The sequence below is a fragment of the Anolis sagrei genome, chromosome 11 (assembly GCF_037176765.1).
Source record: "Anolis sagrei isolate rAnoSag1 chromosome 11, rAnoSag1.mat, whole genome shotgun sequence".
NCBI classification, from domain to species: domain Eukaryota; kingdom Metazoa; phylum Chordata; class Lepidosauria; order Squamata; family Dactyloidae; genus Anolis; species Anolis sagrei.
Window position 1 is genome coordinate 90,765 of NC_090031.1, and position 15,385 is coordinate 106,149.

General features: G+C 44.2%; 1 protein-coding gene across 2 annotated transcripts in view; it reads left to right on the top strand.

The window, feature by feature from the left end:
- The first annotated feature begins 4,016 nt into the window (after positions 1-4,016).
- The window catches only part of NR6A1 (nuclear receptor subfamily 6 group A member 1), a 110,519-nt gene continuing 99,150 nt past the window's right edge, over positions 4,017-15,385 (top strand). The window contains exon 1 of one of the 2 annotated variants that reach the window (XM_067471729.1): positions 4,017-4,365. In XM_067471729.1, the coding sequence (XP_067327830.1) occupies positions 4,212-4,365 (154 nt within the window). In that variant the 5' untranslated portion in view covers positions 4,017-4,211. The remainder of the gene's footprint in view (positions 4,366-15,385) is intronic. The other variant, XM_060757618.2, reaches the window with a different exon arrangement.

The window sequence follows — 15,385 nt, forward strand, 5'->3', positions numbered from 1 at the left end:
GAATTTAATTATTTACAGTATTTATATACTGCCTTTGTCACCCCTGGGGGGACTCAAAGTGGTAATATAAAATATATAATTATAATACCATATTATTAGTAGTAGTATATTGCATTGCATGTAACATTATAAATATTATATACGTATATACAATATATTACATTACATTACATTATATTATCACTTACCTAGGCGATCCCTCGTTGTACGAGTAGGATTGTTTTCCAAGATCGGTGTCCTGGCGGTGGGTCCATAGGTGACTGTGGAGCCCTATTCTTGATCCACATGTTGTCCCGCAGTGAGGGCATCGGTTTTCAGGTGGAAGGTGGTCCTGGTTGAGGTTGGCTTCCTCTTGGCACGCTTCTCTCTTTCGCCCTCCATTCGTGCCTCTTCAAATCCTACAGCACTGCTGGTCACAGCTGACCTCCAGCTGGAACGCTCAAGGGCCAGGGCTTAGCACAGGAGACAAGGTGGAACTGTCACTTGCCCCCCTCTCTATTCACTCAGGCCTAGATCAGTTCTTTCTATTGACACACTGCTCTCTTGTGGTTGCATCTGAGCCCTGCATACAGACATACACATTTTTGCAATTTTGTGAATATTTATTATTGCTGATTTGATGTTTTGCGAATATTTCTATTATTTTTGTGAATATTTTATTATTGTTATTTTGATTTTTGCGATTACTTTTGTGATTATTTTGGTGAATATTTATTATTATTATTATTTCTTACATTTATTAATATTTATTATCATTATTTTGATTTGTGGAATATTTTTGCAATTATTTAGTTTTTTATTGTTATTTTGATGTTTTGTGATTATTTTGATTTTTTGGAATATTTTTGCAATTATTTTGTGTTTTTTTATTATGTTTTGTGAATATTTTTGTGATTATTTTGGTGAATATTATTATTATTATTTCTTATTTTTCTGAATAGTTATTGTTGTTCTTCCATTTTTGGAATCTTTTTGCAATTTTTTGTTTTGTATTGTTGTTTTGATGTTTTGTGATTATTTGGAATATTTTTGCAATTATTTTGTGTTTTTATTATTATTATGTTTTGTGAATATTTTGTGATTATTTTGGTGAATATTATTATGTCTTATATTTGTGAATATTTATTATCATTATTTTGATTTTTGGAATATTTTTACACTTATTTTGTTTTTTTATTGTAATTTTGATGTTTTGTGATTATTTTGATTTTTTTGGAATATTTTTGCAATTATTTTGTTTTTTTATTATGATGATGTTTTGTGAATATTTATGTGATTATTTTGGTGAATATTATTATTATTATTTCTTATTTTTGAGAATATTTATTTTCGTTGTTTTTCCATTTTTGGAATATTTTTTTGCAATTATTTTGTTTTTTTATTATGATGATGTTTTGTGAATATTTTGGATTATTTTTAAATTTTCTTGAATATTTTTGCAATTATTTTGTGAATACTTATTATTTTGTTGTTGTTGTTTTTTGTGTGAATCATTCTCTTTGAGGATTTAATTCCTTGGCAGAGCAAGACTGGTGGCGATCCTATACAGAACTACAACTCCCATGGTTCCATAGCAATATAAATATATATATATATACAGGGTTAGTCAAAATGCATAGGCCAATAAGCCATTTGTATATATCTTTATTTGTACCCCGCTAGCATCTCCCGAAGAACTCGATGCGGCTTACATCGGCCAAGGCCTCAAAACACAACACAACAATACAACACCTAAAGCAAATTAAAAACAGTTAAAGCAATATTAACAACAAGCAATAAACAATACACCAAGACACAATAAAACTGGGCCGGGCCAGAGTGATGGGTACAGGATTAAATGTGATGTGACAGGTGGGATATAAGGCTTATAGGGCAAGAGCAGTGTGCGGTGTGCAGCAATCTTAGTTCTACTAAAGTGCTTCTGGGACTTCTTATTGGAGTTTTCCTCTTCTGGGAAGGCGCATCGGAACAGCCAGGTCTTCAAGTTCTTTCTGAAGGCAGCCAATGTAGGGGCCTGTCTAAGATCTTTGGGAGGGTGTTCCAGAGACGGGGGGCCACCACGGAAAAGGCCCTGTCTCGCGTCCCCACCAAACGCGCTTGTGACGCGGGCGGGATCACGAGCAGGGCCCCTCCAGATGACCGAAGCGATTGTGTGGGTTGGTAGACGGAGATGCGGTTACACAAGTAGGCTGGTCCCAAACCGTTCAGGGCTTTGTAGGTAAGCACCTGCACCTTAAATTGGGCCCGGAAGATAAACGGCAGCCAGTGAAGCTCCTTGAACAGGAGGGTTGACCTCTCTCTGTAAGGAGCCCCGGTTAGCATCCTGGCTGCTGGCCGTTGGACCAGTTGGAATTTCCGAGCCGTTTTCAAGGGCAGTCCATTGCAGTAATCCACCCTAGAGTTGACCAAGGCATGGACCACCCCGGCCAGATCCGCCTTTGCGAGGTACGGTCGCAGCTGGCGCATGAGTCTCAGTTGTGCAAAAGCCCTCCCAGACACCCCCGACGCCTGAGCCTCAAGCAATGCCTTTTCCAGGGTCTCAGGAGTGTGGATTTATTTGTTGTGTCAGAACAACCAGTCTAACAGAACAGAGCAAACAAACAAAAAAATACACAACTTGTGAGTTTGGTAGCTGGTTAAATGTCCTTTGACCAGTCTCTGGCCCCTTGGAGTGCCTCTGGTGTTGCCGCAAGGAGGTCCTCCCTTGTGCATCATGTGGAAGAAGGGCTCAGGGTGCATTGCAGCAGGTGGTCAGTGATTTGCTCTTCTCCACACTCGCATGTCGAGGATTCTACTTTGTAGCCCCATTTCTTGAGGTTGGTTCTGCATCTTGTGATGCCAGAGCGCAGTCCGTTCAGCGCCTTCCAAGTCTGTGTGCCCAGGGGGGAGTCTCTCATTTGGTATCAGCCAGGCCTGTAGCGAGGAGGTGGTTTTAGGGGTTCAACCCCCCCCCCCGAAATGTTTCAGATTTTTTTAAAAAACCTGGTTTACTCATTAATTATAACTGGTTAACCAAATCCCTATGCTAAGTCTATGAGATGCAAAAAACTAAGAGTCCCTCCAGAACGGCAAGCACTATCTCAGGCAAATATTGACAATTTATTCACAGTGTCATTACTTACAGCAATAGCCGATGTAGTGAAGCAACCAAGTTGGGGGTGTGTGTGTTGAATGCTCTCATTAAGGAGGCCAGACTTGGTGGAGGTGGTTGACAGGGGCGGAGCTGCAGGCCATTGAAGGTTGCTCTGCCCTCTGCTGTGCTCTTTGATTCAGCGTGAGCTAGGAGGCAGGTTTCACCCCCCCCCCCCACGAAATTTTCAACCCCCCTCCCCCCCATGAAAATTTCAACCCCTCCCGAAATTTTTTTCTGGCTACGGCCCTGGTATCAGCCATGGGTTGAGGTTCTGGGTTTGGGCCTGCCACTTTTGGACTCTTGCTTGCTGGGGTGTTCCAGCGAGTGTCTCTGTAGATCTTAGAAAACTATGTCTTGATTTAAGTCGTTGACGTGCTGGCTGATACCCAAACAGGGGATGAGCTGGAGATGTCTCTGCCTTGGTCCTTTCACTATTGGCTGCCACTTCCCAGCATATGTCAGGTGGTGCAATACCGGCTAAGCAGTGTAATTTCTCCAGTGGTGGAGGGCTCCATGTCTCATGAAGAGCCACATCCACTGTTTGAGCGTGGTGAGATGTGTTCCACACTGGGCATGCGTACTCAGCTGCAGAGTAGTGTGGCGCTTCTCTCTGGCTTCTGTGGCCAGAGAATCTGCCGTCTACGAAGACGTTGCCCAGGGGACGCCCGGATGTCTTGCAATCCTGCGAGGAGTGTGGATGAATCTGCATAATAAGCGTCCCTTGATGAATATTCATAGAGGGGGCGGAGCTCAGCTGGAGCTGGGCGGGGCTCTTTGCCCCGCCCCCTAGAGTGAGGCCTCCCCTTTCAGGACGGCGGGGATTGGTTGGCGGGGGGCGGAGGGGGAGGAGCCTAAGGCAGTCGGCGCCTGCGCGTTGCGGCGAGCCGGCCGGCGGTTTCCCTCAGCCAGCCAGCCAGTCAGTCAGTCAGTCAGCGAGAGCGCGGCAGCCAGGCTCGGCTGGGCTCGGCTCTCCTGAGGCGGAGATGGGCGCTCGGGGAGGCCGGCTGCCGCCACTACCGCCGCTGCTCCGGCTCCCTTTGCCGCCTTTGCCGCCGCCTTCGAGGCCCTCTTGACTGCCATGGAGGTCGAGCCCGAGCCCCCGCCGGGACCCGGGGCAGCAGCAGGAGGCGGAGGAGGAGGAGGAGGAGGGAGCAGGCCGCAGCCCCCAGCCCCACCGCCCCCGCCACCCCCACCGCCGCCCCCGACCCCTTCCTTCCCGCCCCCTCAGAACGGTAGGTCGGGCTCAGAGAGAGAGAGAGAGAGGGAGGGAGACAGGTATCGTCCTCTGTGTGTGTGTGTGTGTGTGTGTGTATATATATATATGCACATAATATACTTATGTGTGTGTGTGTATATATATATATACACACATATACACACATCACACACATATCTTTATATATACGCACACACATATATATGTATATGCAAACATATACACACACATATATGTATATGCACATAATATACTTTGTGTGTGTATATATATATACACACACACATAATATACACACCTATATTTACACACATCACACACATATCTTTACTCATATACACACGCACACATATATATGTATATGCAAACATATACACACACATATATATACAAACACATATATATGTATATGCACATAATATACTTATGTGTGTGTGTGTATATACGCACACACACACACACAATATACACACCTATATTTACACACATCACACATCTTTACTCATATACACACACATATATATATGCATATGCAAACATATACTTGCGTACATATACAGGGTTAGTCAAAATACATAGGCCAATAAGCCATTCAATTCAATGGCTTATTGGCCTATGCATTTTGACTAACCCTGTATATCTACACACACATATGCTTATATACATGTACACTCATATATACTTTTATATATACTTACATATATACACACACACATACAAGTATACAGATACTTGCATATACATATATATGCACATAAAGTTACATACACACAAATATATATATACATATTTACATGCATATATAAAAACATACACACATACTTGCATATATATACTCACACACACGTACATATAGAAACATTCTTGCATATATATAGACACATATACTTGCGTATATATATATATATACACACACATAAATACTTTTATATATACGTATATTTACATGCATATATAAAACATATACACATACTTGCATATTTATACACACACATACATATAGAAACACACATACTTGCATATGTATATACACACATATACTTATATATATATACATACACATATTTACATGCATATATAGAACATATACACCAACTTGCATATTTATACACACACATACATATAGAAACACATATATTCTTGCATATACACACATATACTTGCATATATATACATACACATATACCTATATATATATATACACACACATATTTACATGCATATATAAAACATATACTTATGCATACATACACTTGCATATATATACACACACGTACATATAGAAACACACATATTCTTGCATATACACACATATACTTGCATATATATACATACACATATACCTATATATATATACATATATTTACATGCATATATAAAACGTATTCTTATACACACATAACTTGCATATATATATATATATACATATACATATATATACACACATACTTACACACATAAATATACATATATCTATACACTTATATACTTTGCATATATATATATATATATATATATACAAAAATAATATACACATATATACATACACATACTTGCATATATACACACAAATGCATACATATACTGTAGATATATCTAGATAGATATGGTTCAAGATTTCTCTCTTGGGGGTGAAGGAATGAGGGGAAGGAAAGGTGGGGTCTGGAACTTCAGATTTACTCATATGAATGGCATTGTATGGGATATATATATATATATATATATACACACACACACACACACACTTTCTAAGTCCAAGAATGGATATATGTCGGTTTGTTTGTTGGCTAGGTGGATCTGCACCACACTTGGGCGCACAGGCCCTTCATGAACTAACTGAAACGAGTTGGGGGGCTTGGGGGGGGGGTGGGCTGATGATAGAGGACGATACATCTCTCGATCTGCCTGTGTGTATAAGGTCCAAGGCTTCACTCTTTAAAGGGCGAAGGGGAATGAGGGAAGGGGGTGTGTGAGGCATCATGGTTGCTCATATAAATGTTCTTTTGTGCTCACGGAGGTGAGAAGAACAGGATATAAAAGTTCTAAATAAATAATAAATACTTAAATGTGTGATATGCACACACATAGATACCGTGTGTGTGTATATATAAATATATAATCTGTCTTCTGCTCTCTCTCTATATATATGGATACATATATATTTACACACACACAAGTCAAAAGTGTGTTTGTTTCTTCCCCCCTGGGTTGTTAGACGAAAAGGGGAGTGGGTCATCATCCCCATTATCTATTCATATACATGTTATTTGTGATACACACATATAGGGTTCGTGACCCCCCCCTCCTAGTAGTGAAGAGGGCCTGGGTCGAAGGGAAGGGACAGTGAGACCTCACATGTATTTATATAAACGTTGGGTTGCTGTGACTTTTCCAGGCTCTCTGGCCATGCTCCAGTAGCATTCTCTCCTGACATTTCGCCCACATCTGTGGCAGGCATCCTCAGAGGTTGTGAGGTTGGAAACTAGGACAAGTAAGGTTTCTATATCCGTGGAATGATGGCCAGGGTAGGAGAAAAAAATTATTTGTGTGAGGCAGGTGTGAATGCTGCAATTGGCCACCTTGATTAGCGTTGAATGGCCTTGCAACTTCAAGGCCTCACTGCTTCCTGCCTGGGGGAACCCTTTGTTTAAGCTGGCTTCTGAGGATGCCTGCCACAGATGCAGGTGAAACGTCAGGAGAGAATGCTTCTGGGACATGGCCATACAGCCTGGAAAACTCACAGCAACCCGGTGATTGTGGCCATGGAAGCCTTCGACAACACATTATATAAATGTTATATTTACATGTTGTCTCTACCAATATGTCAGCATATATATGTGTGTGTGGGGTACAAGACCCCCTCCCCAAAGTTGGGGTGGAGGGAAGGGATGGCAGGGTGTGAAGCATCATCCTCATCATCCTTTATACAGAGGCAAGATCTTTGTTTAAATAGATGCACGCGAACGTCCTTTAATGGTAATTATTTTGCAGGCTAAGTAAAATGTATTGGGGAATAAAGGTTGCACAGATCGAATATCCTTTATCTGAAATGCTTGATTGGGTCCACATTTTGGGAATATTTCCACAAGCGTAATAGAGTGAGTGGCAGGTGTGTCTTATAGTCACATACTACATTTTGAATTATTCCGAACAGAGGTTGTGTACCTGGAACCAGGAGAAAACAAAGGTGTCACCATCCCAGCCAACCATGTGGACTGTATATAGATTTAGATCAGGCACGGGCAAACTTTGACCCTCCAGGTGTTTTGGACTGCAACTCCCACAATTCCTAATAGCTGGTAGGCTGTTAGGAATTGTGGGAGTTGCAGTCCAAAACACTTGGAGGGTCAAAGTTTGCCCGGGCCTGGTTTAAGAGCATTTTGGATTTCTGGATAAGGGGTATCCAACGAGTCATAGTGTTATGAATTCTTGTCCATGTTCCAGAAGCATTCTCTCCTGATGTTTCACCCACATCTATGGCAGGCGCCCTCACAACTTGTGAGGATGCCTGGCATAGATGTGGGTGAAACATCAGAAGTGAATGCTTCTGATACATGGCCACACAGTCTTGAAAATACAGCTAAACCCAAATGTGTTCTCTATTGTCGAAGGGTTTCATGGCAGAAATCACTGGGTTTGCTGTGAGTTTTCCAGGCTGCCTGTCCATGTTCCAGAAGCATTCTCTCCTGATGTTTTACCCACATCTATGGCAGGCGTCCTCACAACCTCTGAGGATGCCTGGCATAGATGTGGGTGAAACTTCAGGCAAGAATGCTTCTGGAACATGGCCACACAGTCCGGAAAACACACAGCAACCCAAATGTGTTCTATGTATTGTTGAAGGCTTTCATGGCAGGAATCACTGGGTTTGCTGTGAGTTTTCCAGGCTGCCTGTCCCTACTCAGGAGCATTGTCTCCTGACATTTCGCCCACATCTATGGCAGGCATTCTCAGAGGTTGTGAGGTCTGTTGGAAACGAGGAAAATTGGGTTTATATATTTGTGGAATGCCCAGGGCGAGAGAAAGAAGGAACTCTTGACTGCTTGAGATAAGTGTGAATGTTTCAATTGGCCACCTTGATGAGCATTTAATGTCTTAGCAGTTTCAAAGTCTGGCTTCTTGCTGCCCGGTGGAATCCTTTGTTGGGAGGTGTTTAGCAGGCCGTGATTGTTTCTTGTCTGGAATCCCCCCCCCTTTTTTTAGTGTTATTCAGTATTTACTGTTATGATTTTAGAGTTTTTAAACACTGGGAACCAGATTTTGTTCATTTTCATGGTTTCCTCCTTTCTGTTGCAACTGTCCACATGCTTCTTGTGGATTTCAGTGGCATGGTGGTTGTGAGAGTAGTCCAGCATTTCTGTGTTCTGCTATGGCCGGCTTCTCTGGTTGAAGTCGTGTTCTGTTTTGCACTTGCCCCAAAGCCTGATCTTGTTCCCTTAAAAGTCCCTTCTTCCCACCCAAAGATTGCTCTGTGTTCGGTCCCCATCCGTCCCCCCCAAAGACCAAAACACTGCTCGGAGTGTTCCTTCCACACATATTGCTTGGGATCTCTCTCTCTCTCTCTCTCTTCTCTGCCAGCCAGTGAGTGGAATATTCCATCCTCTTCCTTCCTTCCTTCCTTCCCTCCCCCAGCCTTGCTTGGACCTTCCTCCCCTTCCTCACAAAGCCTGGCATGCAGTCCCCCTCCTCCCAAATTCTTTGCTCAGGCCCCCCTCAATTCACTCTCCATGCTTCTCTCTTTTATCAATTACTGTAGAGTATGTTTTGGTGACTGTGACTCCACTGTAAATGGGGCTCCCCTTCCCCACCCCGCCTCCTTTCCCCCCTCCTTTGCCTTTGAAGGGTGCTTTCCTTCCTCCTCCTCCTCCTCCTCATTGGGAACGCTTCCTGGCCGGGCCAGTGATCAATCTCGCATCCTCAATGGCGTTTTGAATATTTTATAACACCCGGGATTCTTCCTCTTGAAAGGCAAGCGGGATCAATAAAAAAGAAACCCCATACAGATGCAAGGAGGCTTACATTGTGATGGGAAACTTGGCAGGGAAACGGAAAGGCACAAATACCCACCCTCCCCGACCAAAAGGAAAATTCACACAAAACCATCACTCGCCCCCCTTGGCCTCCTTGTTCTTCTTCTCCTCCTCCTCTTCCTCTCTCTTTCTTTCCCTTCCTTTCAAAATATGCTTTCAACCTCTTGCTGCTTATTTTGCAACACAGTGGAGGCCTCCGCTCCTTTAAAGTCCTGCGCTCCCAATGTGGGGTCACTCTGTAGTCGCCAAAGGACTCTTCCGCCACGTGCGCACACACACCTTTAGCTTCCCCAAACGAGGCACGTCTTTATTAACCTGTTTAAACTTCACCCCACTGCTCTGCACTTTCCCTCGCTGCAATCCAAAACACACGCTCTGATTTTCCTGTTCTGCCGGCAGGGCACGGATCCTGCTTTCCCTCTTGTGCTTCAGAATGGCTTTGAAGAGGAGCTGGTCCTTGAGGGGATCCCGGCCATGCTCTGGAGCCTCTCCCTTCAAAGCACAAAACAGCCAAGGCCACTTGCTCCTGGAACGCCGGCCTCTGCAACATTTACATTTGGTGTGAGTGAGGGATTTAGTAGCTAAACCTCTTGAGCAAATGGTACAGAGGCTGGGTGGTTGTGAGTTTTCCGGGCTGCATGGCCATGTTCCAGAAGCATTCTCTCCTGATGTTTCGCCTGCATCTATGGCAGGTATCCTCAGACCTAGGAGCCCTCAGTGACAGAATGGGTTAAACCCTTGTGCCGGCAGGACTGAAGACTGACAGGTCAGAGGTTCAAATCTAGGGAAAATGTGGATGAGCTCCCTCTGTCAGCTCCAGCCCCCCATGCAAGGACATGAGGGAAGCCTCCCACAAGGATGGTAAAACATCAAAACATCAGGGCAGTGTCCTTGCAGACGGCCAATTCTCTCACACCAGACGCAACTTGCAGTTTCTCAAGTCACTCCTGACATGAAAAAAAAATCCTCAGACCTCACAATCTCTGAGGATGCCTGTCATAGATGCAGGCAAAACGTCAGGAGAGAATGCTTCTGGAACATGGCCAGGCAGCCCGGAAAACTCACAACAACCCAGTGATTCTGGCCATGAAAGCCTTCGACCGTACATTGTGCAGAGGCTGTTTGTGCCTTTGGGTCCCCCCACCCCCCAGCTCTTAATTGCATTTGCAACACAATTGTGTGCATCTTGACTTAGAAGTAAGCTCCGTTGTGCTCGGTGGGGCTGGGAGCCTCCTAAGCAGGTGTAAGATTGGAGCCTTAATCTGGCTGCCGAAGCGCTTAACAGCGCAAGCATAGTCCTAAGCCTAAATTGGTTGCTTCTCAGGATTGTTTTACAACTGGAACCAACCTTGGTTGTCTTTGGCTCCAGTCCGTATTTGAAATGTTCATGCGTTGATTAGTTCATACGTGGGAATTCCGCTGTACACTAGCTTAGGTTTGTTTTATGGAGAGAAAGTGGCTTTAATGGAGGAAAGGTGGTTTTGAAAGTGCCATTGTTGATTTTTTAAATTAACCTCAAAGTTGTGCAGTTTGCAAAGGGATCCTGTAGCATCTTCTAGACTAGGCCTGGGCAAACTTTCTAACTTGGGGGCCACATGCTAGCATTCCCTGCTAAGAGGGCAGGCTGCTCTGTGATGGAAGGAAAGAGAGAAGGAAGGAAGGACAAAAGGGAATGAAGAAAGTAAGTATGAACGAGTGGAAGGGAAGGATGGAAGGAAGGGGAGGGAAGGAGGAAGAGTGGAAGGAAGGGATGGAAGGAGGAAGGAAAAAGAAGGAAGGAAGGATGGAAGGAAGGGAGGGAGGGAGGATGAAAGGGTGGAAGGAAAAGATGGAAGGAAGGGGTGGAGGGAGGAAAGAGGGAAGGAAGGAAGGGTGGAAGGGATGGAAGGAGGGAGGAAAGAGACATGGAAGGAGGGAAAGAGGGAAAGGGTGGATGGAAGGAAGGGAAGGAGGGAGGGAAGAAAGAGAGAAGGAAGGAAAGACAAAAAGGAAGGAAGGACAAAAGGATGGAAGGAAGGAAGGATGAAGGAAGGGATGGATAAAGGAAAGAAAGAAGGATAGACAAAAGGGAGGTAAGGAAGGAGAAAGGGAGAGAGGGAGGAAAGAGGCAAGGAAGGAAGGATGAAAAGGTGGAAGGGAAGGATGGAAGGAGAAAGAGGGAGGGAAGTAAGGAGGAAGGAAAGACAAAAGGGAGGGAAGGACGAAAGGGGGAGGGAAGGAAGGAAGGACAAAAGGGTGAAAGAGAAGGAGAATGTGTGAGGGAAGGAGGAAGGAAAAAGAGAAGGAAGGAAAGACAAAAGGGAAGGAAGGAAGGAGAAAGAGAGAGAGAGGGAGGAAAGAGGGAAGGAAGGTTGAAAAGGTGGAAGGATGGAAGGAGAAAGAGGGAGGGAAATAAGGAGGAAGGAAAGACAAAAGCGAGGGAAAAATGAAAGGGTGGGAAGAATGATGAATGGATGGAAGGAAGGAAGGACGGACGGACGAAAGGGCTGACTTCTCTGGTTGAAGTAGCCTGCAGTGCCTTCCATGTTCCTTGATTCGTGTTTGGGCAATGCTGCTGCGTTTGGTGATGCCTATGTAAACTAGTCCATATCGGCATGGTATACGGGAGACTCCTGTCGAGGTGAGAGGGTCCCTCTTGTCCTTTGCTGAACGTCACATTTGCTGGATTTCTTAGTGGGTCTGGAGATGGTTTGTAGGTTGTGTTTCTTCATCATCTATATTTACTCCCTCTCTCACTCTCTACGTGGCTGACTCAGGCTCACCTGGTGACTTTTCATGGCTCAGCGGCGACTAGTTAGCCGGTCGCCCTGAGATCCAAGCTTACCTCCATTCTGTTTACTTCCTTATCTTACCATTTAAAGAATTGCTGTGATAATTCTGAAAAGAGGCCTTGCCCGATCTCCCCCCTTCCTTTGCCTTTTGCCCTTGTAGGAGTTCCCTTTGGGTCTGATAAGACAGTTGGTCTCTCGGTGAATGCTGGCGCCTTAACAGATGCCTTTCCAAAAAGGGAGAGGGGAGGCCTGCACTTGGATCAGTTATATAACAAAATAGTAGGCTATCTTATCTATATAATCTCCTGTTTTAGGCTCTAGGTCGGATTAAAAGGCCCCATAAGGAACGTGGCAGTCGGCACAGACTTCTGCCTTGTGGCGGCGGCTGCGTAACTTGTGAGAACGCGAGGAGGATGCCCTTCTCCCGGTTCAGATAGAAACACTTTTCTTTCGTAGGTATTGGATTCATTGCACCTCACCCTGCCTTGCACATTTTAAAACAGTTACTCTGTCATTCTGTGAGACGTATGATTTCCTCCCCTTGCAAACCGTCATCCCGATGGTCTATATAATGGCAGGGGAAGGCTACAGTTCCCAAAATGTTTCTGTTTCTAGAAATGGCAATAAAGTCTATGTTGGAAGCAAACACCTCACAATCTCAAGCAGGGCTTCCCAACACAAATAAATGCTCTTTGGAGCGCTTCTGCTGATCCGACTCTCTAAATAAAGTCCCAGGATATAAAACTTCAGGCTTTATATTTAAAATGTCCCATGGAAACAGAAGGTCTTCAGGTCCTGGAATCATAAAGCAGGAATTCCTCCTTTATGCACCACCTTCTTCTGCATCAGCCAGTTGGAATTCCTCCTTTATGATTCCAGGACCTGAAGACCTTCTGTTTCCATTGGACATTTTAATTATAAAGCCTGAAATTTTTCAGGACGTGAAAGATGCAACAACAACAACAACAAAAACTTTATTTATACCCCACCACCATCTCCTGAAGGGACTCGGAGTGGCTCACAAGCACTCAAAGGTGCAAACACACAAAATACAAGAAGTGCATAACATAAAAGCAATAACAATCAATATAACATCATAACCCCCCCTCCCCCCGGTTAAGATCAACAAAATGCAACAATAGCTGCAGATAAAAACAACTAATCAATATCAGTGTCATAAAGTGCAATCTCTCGGTCCTCCAATATGTTCGTTACGGATTTCTAAACATGGTCCAAGACTAGTCTAAAAAGCCATGTCTTCAATTGTGTGCAAAAGGCTAGGAGAGTGGGGGTTAGCCTAATCTCCCTGATTAGGGGCATTCCAAAGCCGGGGGGCCACCACTGAGTAGGCCTTCTCTCTCGTTCCCACTAACTGCACTTGAGATGGGACTGAGAGGAGCGCCTCCCTGGCAGATCTCGGAACCCGCTCCAGTTCGTAGAAGGAGATGTGGTCTCAACAATCTGGATGTTGTTGGACTGCAACTCCCATAATCAACAATCTGGATGTTGTTGGGCTGCAACTCCCATCTTTAGTCAGGAGCACCAATAGTGAGGAACACTGAGTCGCAGTTCAGGTGCATCTGGAGAACCTTATAATTGCCAGCCCCCTTTATGCTTTCCATGCGTTCTGTTTTAGCTTTTCTTGACTTTTGAACATTAGACTTGAAGACATCCAGCCAAAGTGACACCAGTTGGGAGTGTCAAACACTTGCTTAATAGAGCAATTGCAGGCATCACTTATATCAGATGAATGACTATAGCATGGCCTGCAGTTCCCATCAGCCTTTAAGAGTCCAGTCACTGGGAATGCATGCTGGCTGCATTTGACATGACCTGCGGTCTCCATCTCGCTGGTAAATATAGAGCTCTGTTTAGCCTTGTAGAGTCAAGAGGAGCCTTCAGTTCAGGGTTGTGCCAATTGTGCTCTGGCTTATCCTGAATGATGTCTCCATGAAGCTTCGTTTGCCCTTGGAGGAGGGACGTTGGATTGGTCAGGTGGCTTTTGTAAACCAGCTTCACTTGTGCAACTAGTAGAGAATATTTCTTTCCCTTTGTGTTGAATAGGTGGGCTGTAGTCTGAATTCAGAGGGAGAGAAAACCAAACAATACAATCCAATGCTGATTTCATCAGAAAATAAGTTTCACTGTGCTCATAGGTCAACATCAAGTGAGGAGACGTGATGGCCATGGATCAAGAGGTGAGGGGAAGTCATAGGTAGGAAGGAGCAGGCTTGTTTTCTGCTGCCCTGGAGACTAGGACACAATGGAGCAATGGCTCCAAACTACAGGAAAGAAACTACAGGAGAGATTCCGCCTGAACATGAGGAAGAACTTCCTAACTGTGAGAGCTGTTCAGCAGTGGAACTCTTTGCCCCGGACTGTGGTGGCGGCTCCTTTTTGGAGGCTTTGAAACAGAGGCTGGATGGCCATCTGCTGGGGGTGCTTTGATTGCAATTTTCCTCCTTCTTGACAGAATGGGGTTGGACTGGATGGCCCACGAGGTCTCTTCCAACTCTATGATTTTATCATTTTATTCTATGTGCACATAGAATTGCTGCCTTAGTTAATACTGTGCAACTGTAGGTCTTGGTTGTTTCTGTATACTGTCAGTGAATTGAATTTGTAAAAAATTGAGTACGTTCCCTTCACACAGGTAGAAAGCGGTTTGCAAGGATTCTTGTGAGAATTCTCCCACATGAGGTTAGATAGTTTTCATAGTTTGTCTTTCCTCTTTTTTGAAAATGGTGATGATGGTGGCATCCTTGAAGTCTGCTGGGATTTTCTCAGTCACCCACACTTTTTCAACGAGCTGGTGGAGTTGTTGTGTTAGTTCAGGTCTATCCTCTTTAAAGACTTCAGCAGGGATCCCATCAGGTCCACTGGCTTTGTTATTTTTTTTTTTTGTTGGCTGGTGGCATTGCTGATTTCCTCCATACTAGGCAGTACTACAAGCTCATCCCCAGTTGATTGTTGCAAGATTTGAGAGAGAACCTCTTTGGCCACATTGGTGCTACAATTCAGGAGGTTGTGGTAGTGCTCTTTCCAACATAGTGCAATTGATTTTTTTGTCCTTCAGAAGTTTGGTTCCATCTGATGAGCATAGAGGGTGTATGATTTCTTGGTCCGTAGATGACCTTTGTGGCTTTAAAAAATCCCTGAGCATCATGGGTATTTGCAAAGAGTTGGATTTCTTCAGCCTTCTTTGTTCACCAGATGTTCTTGAGTTCTCTGGTTC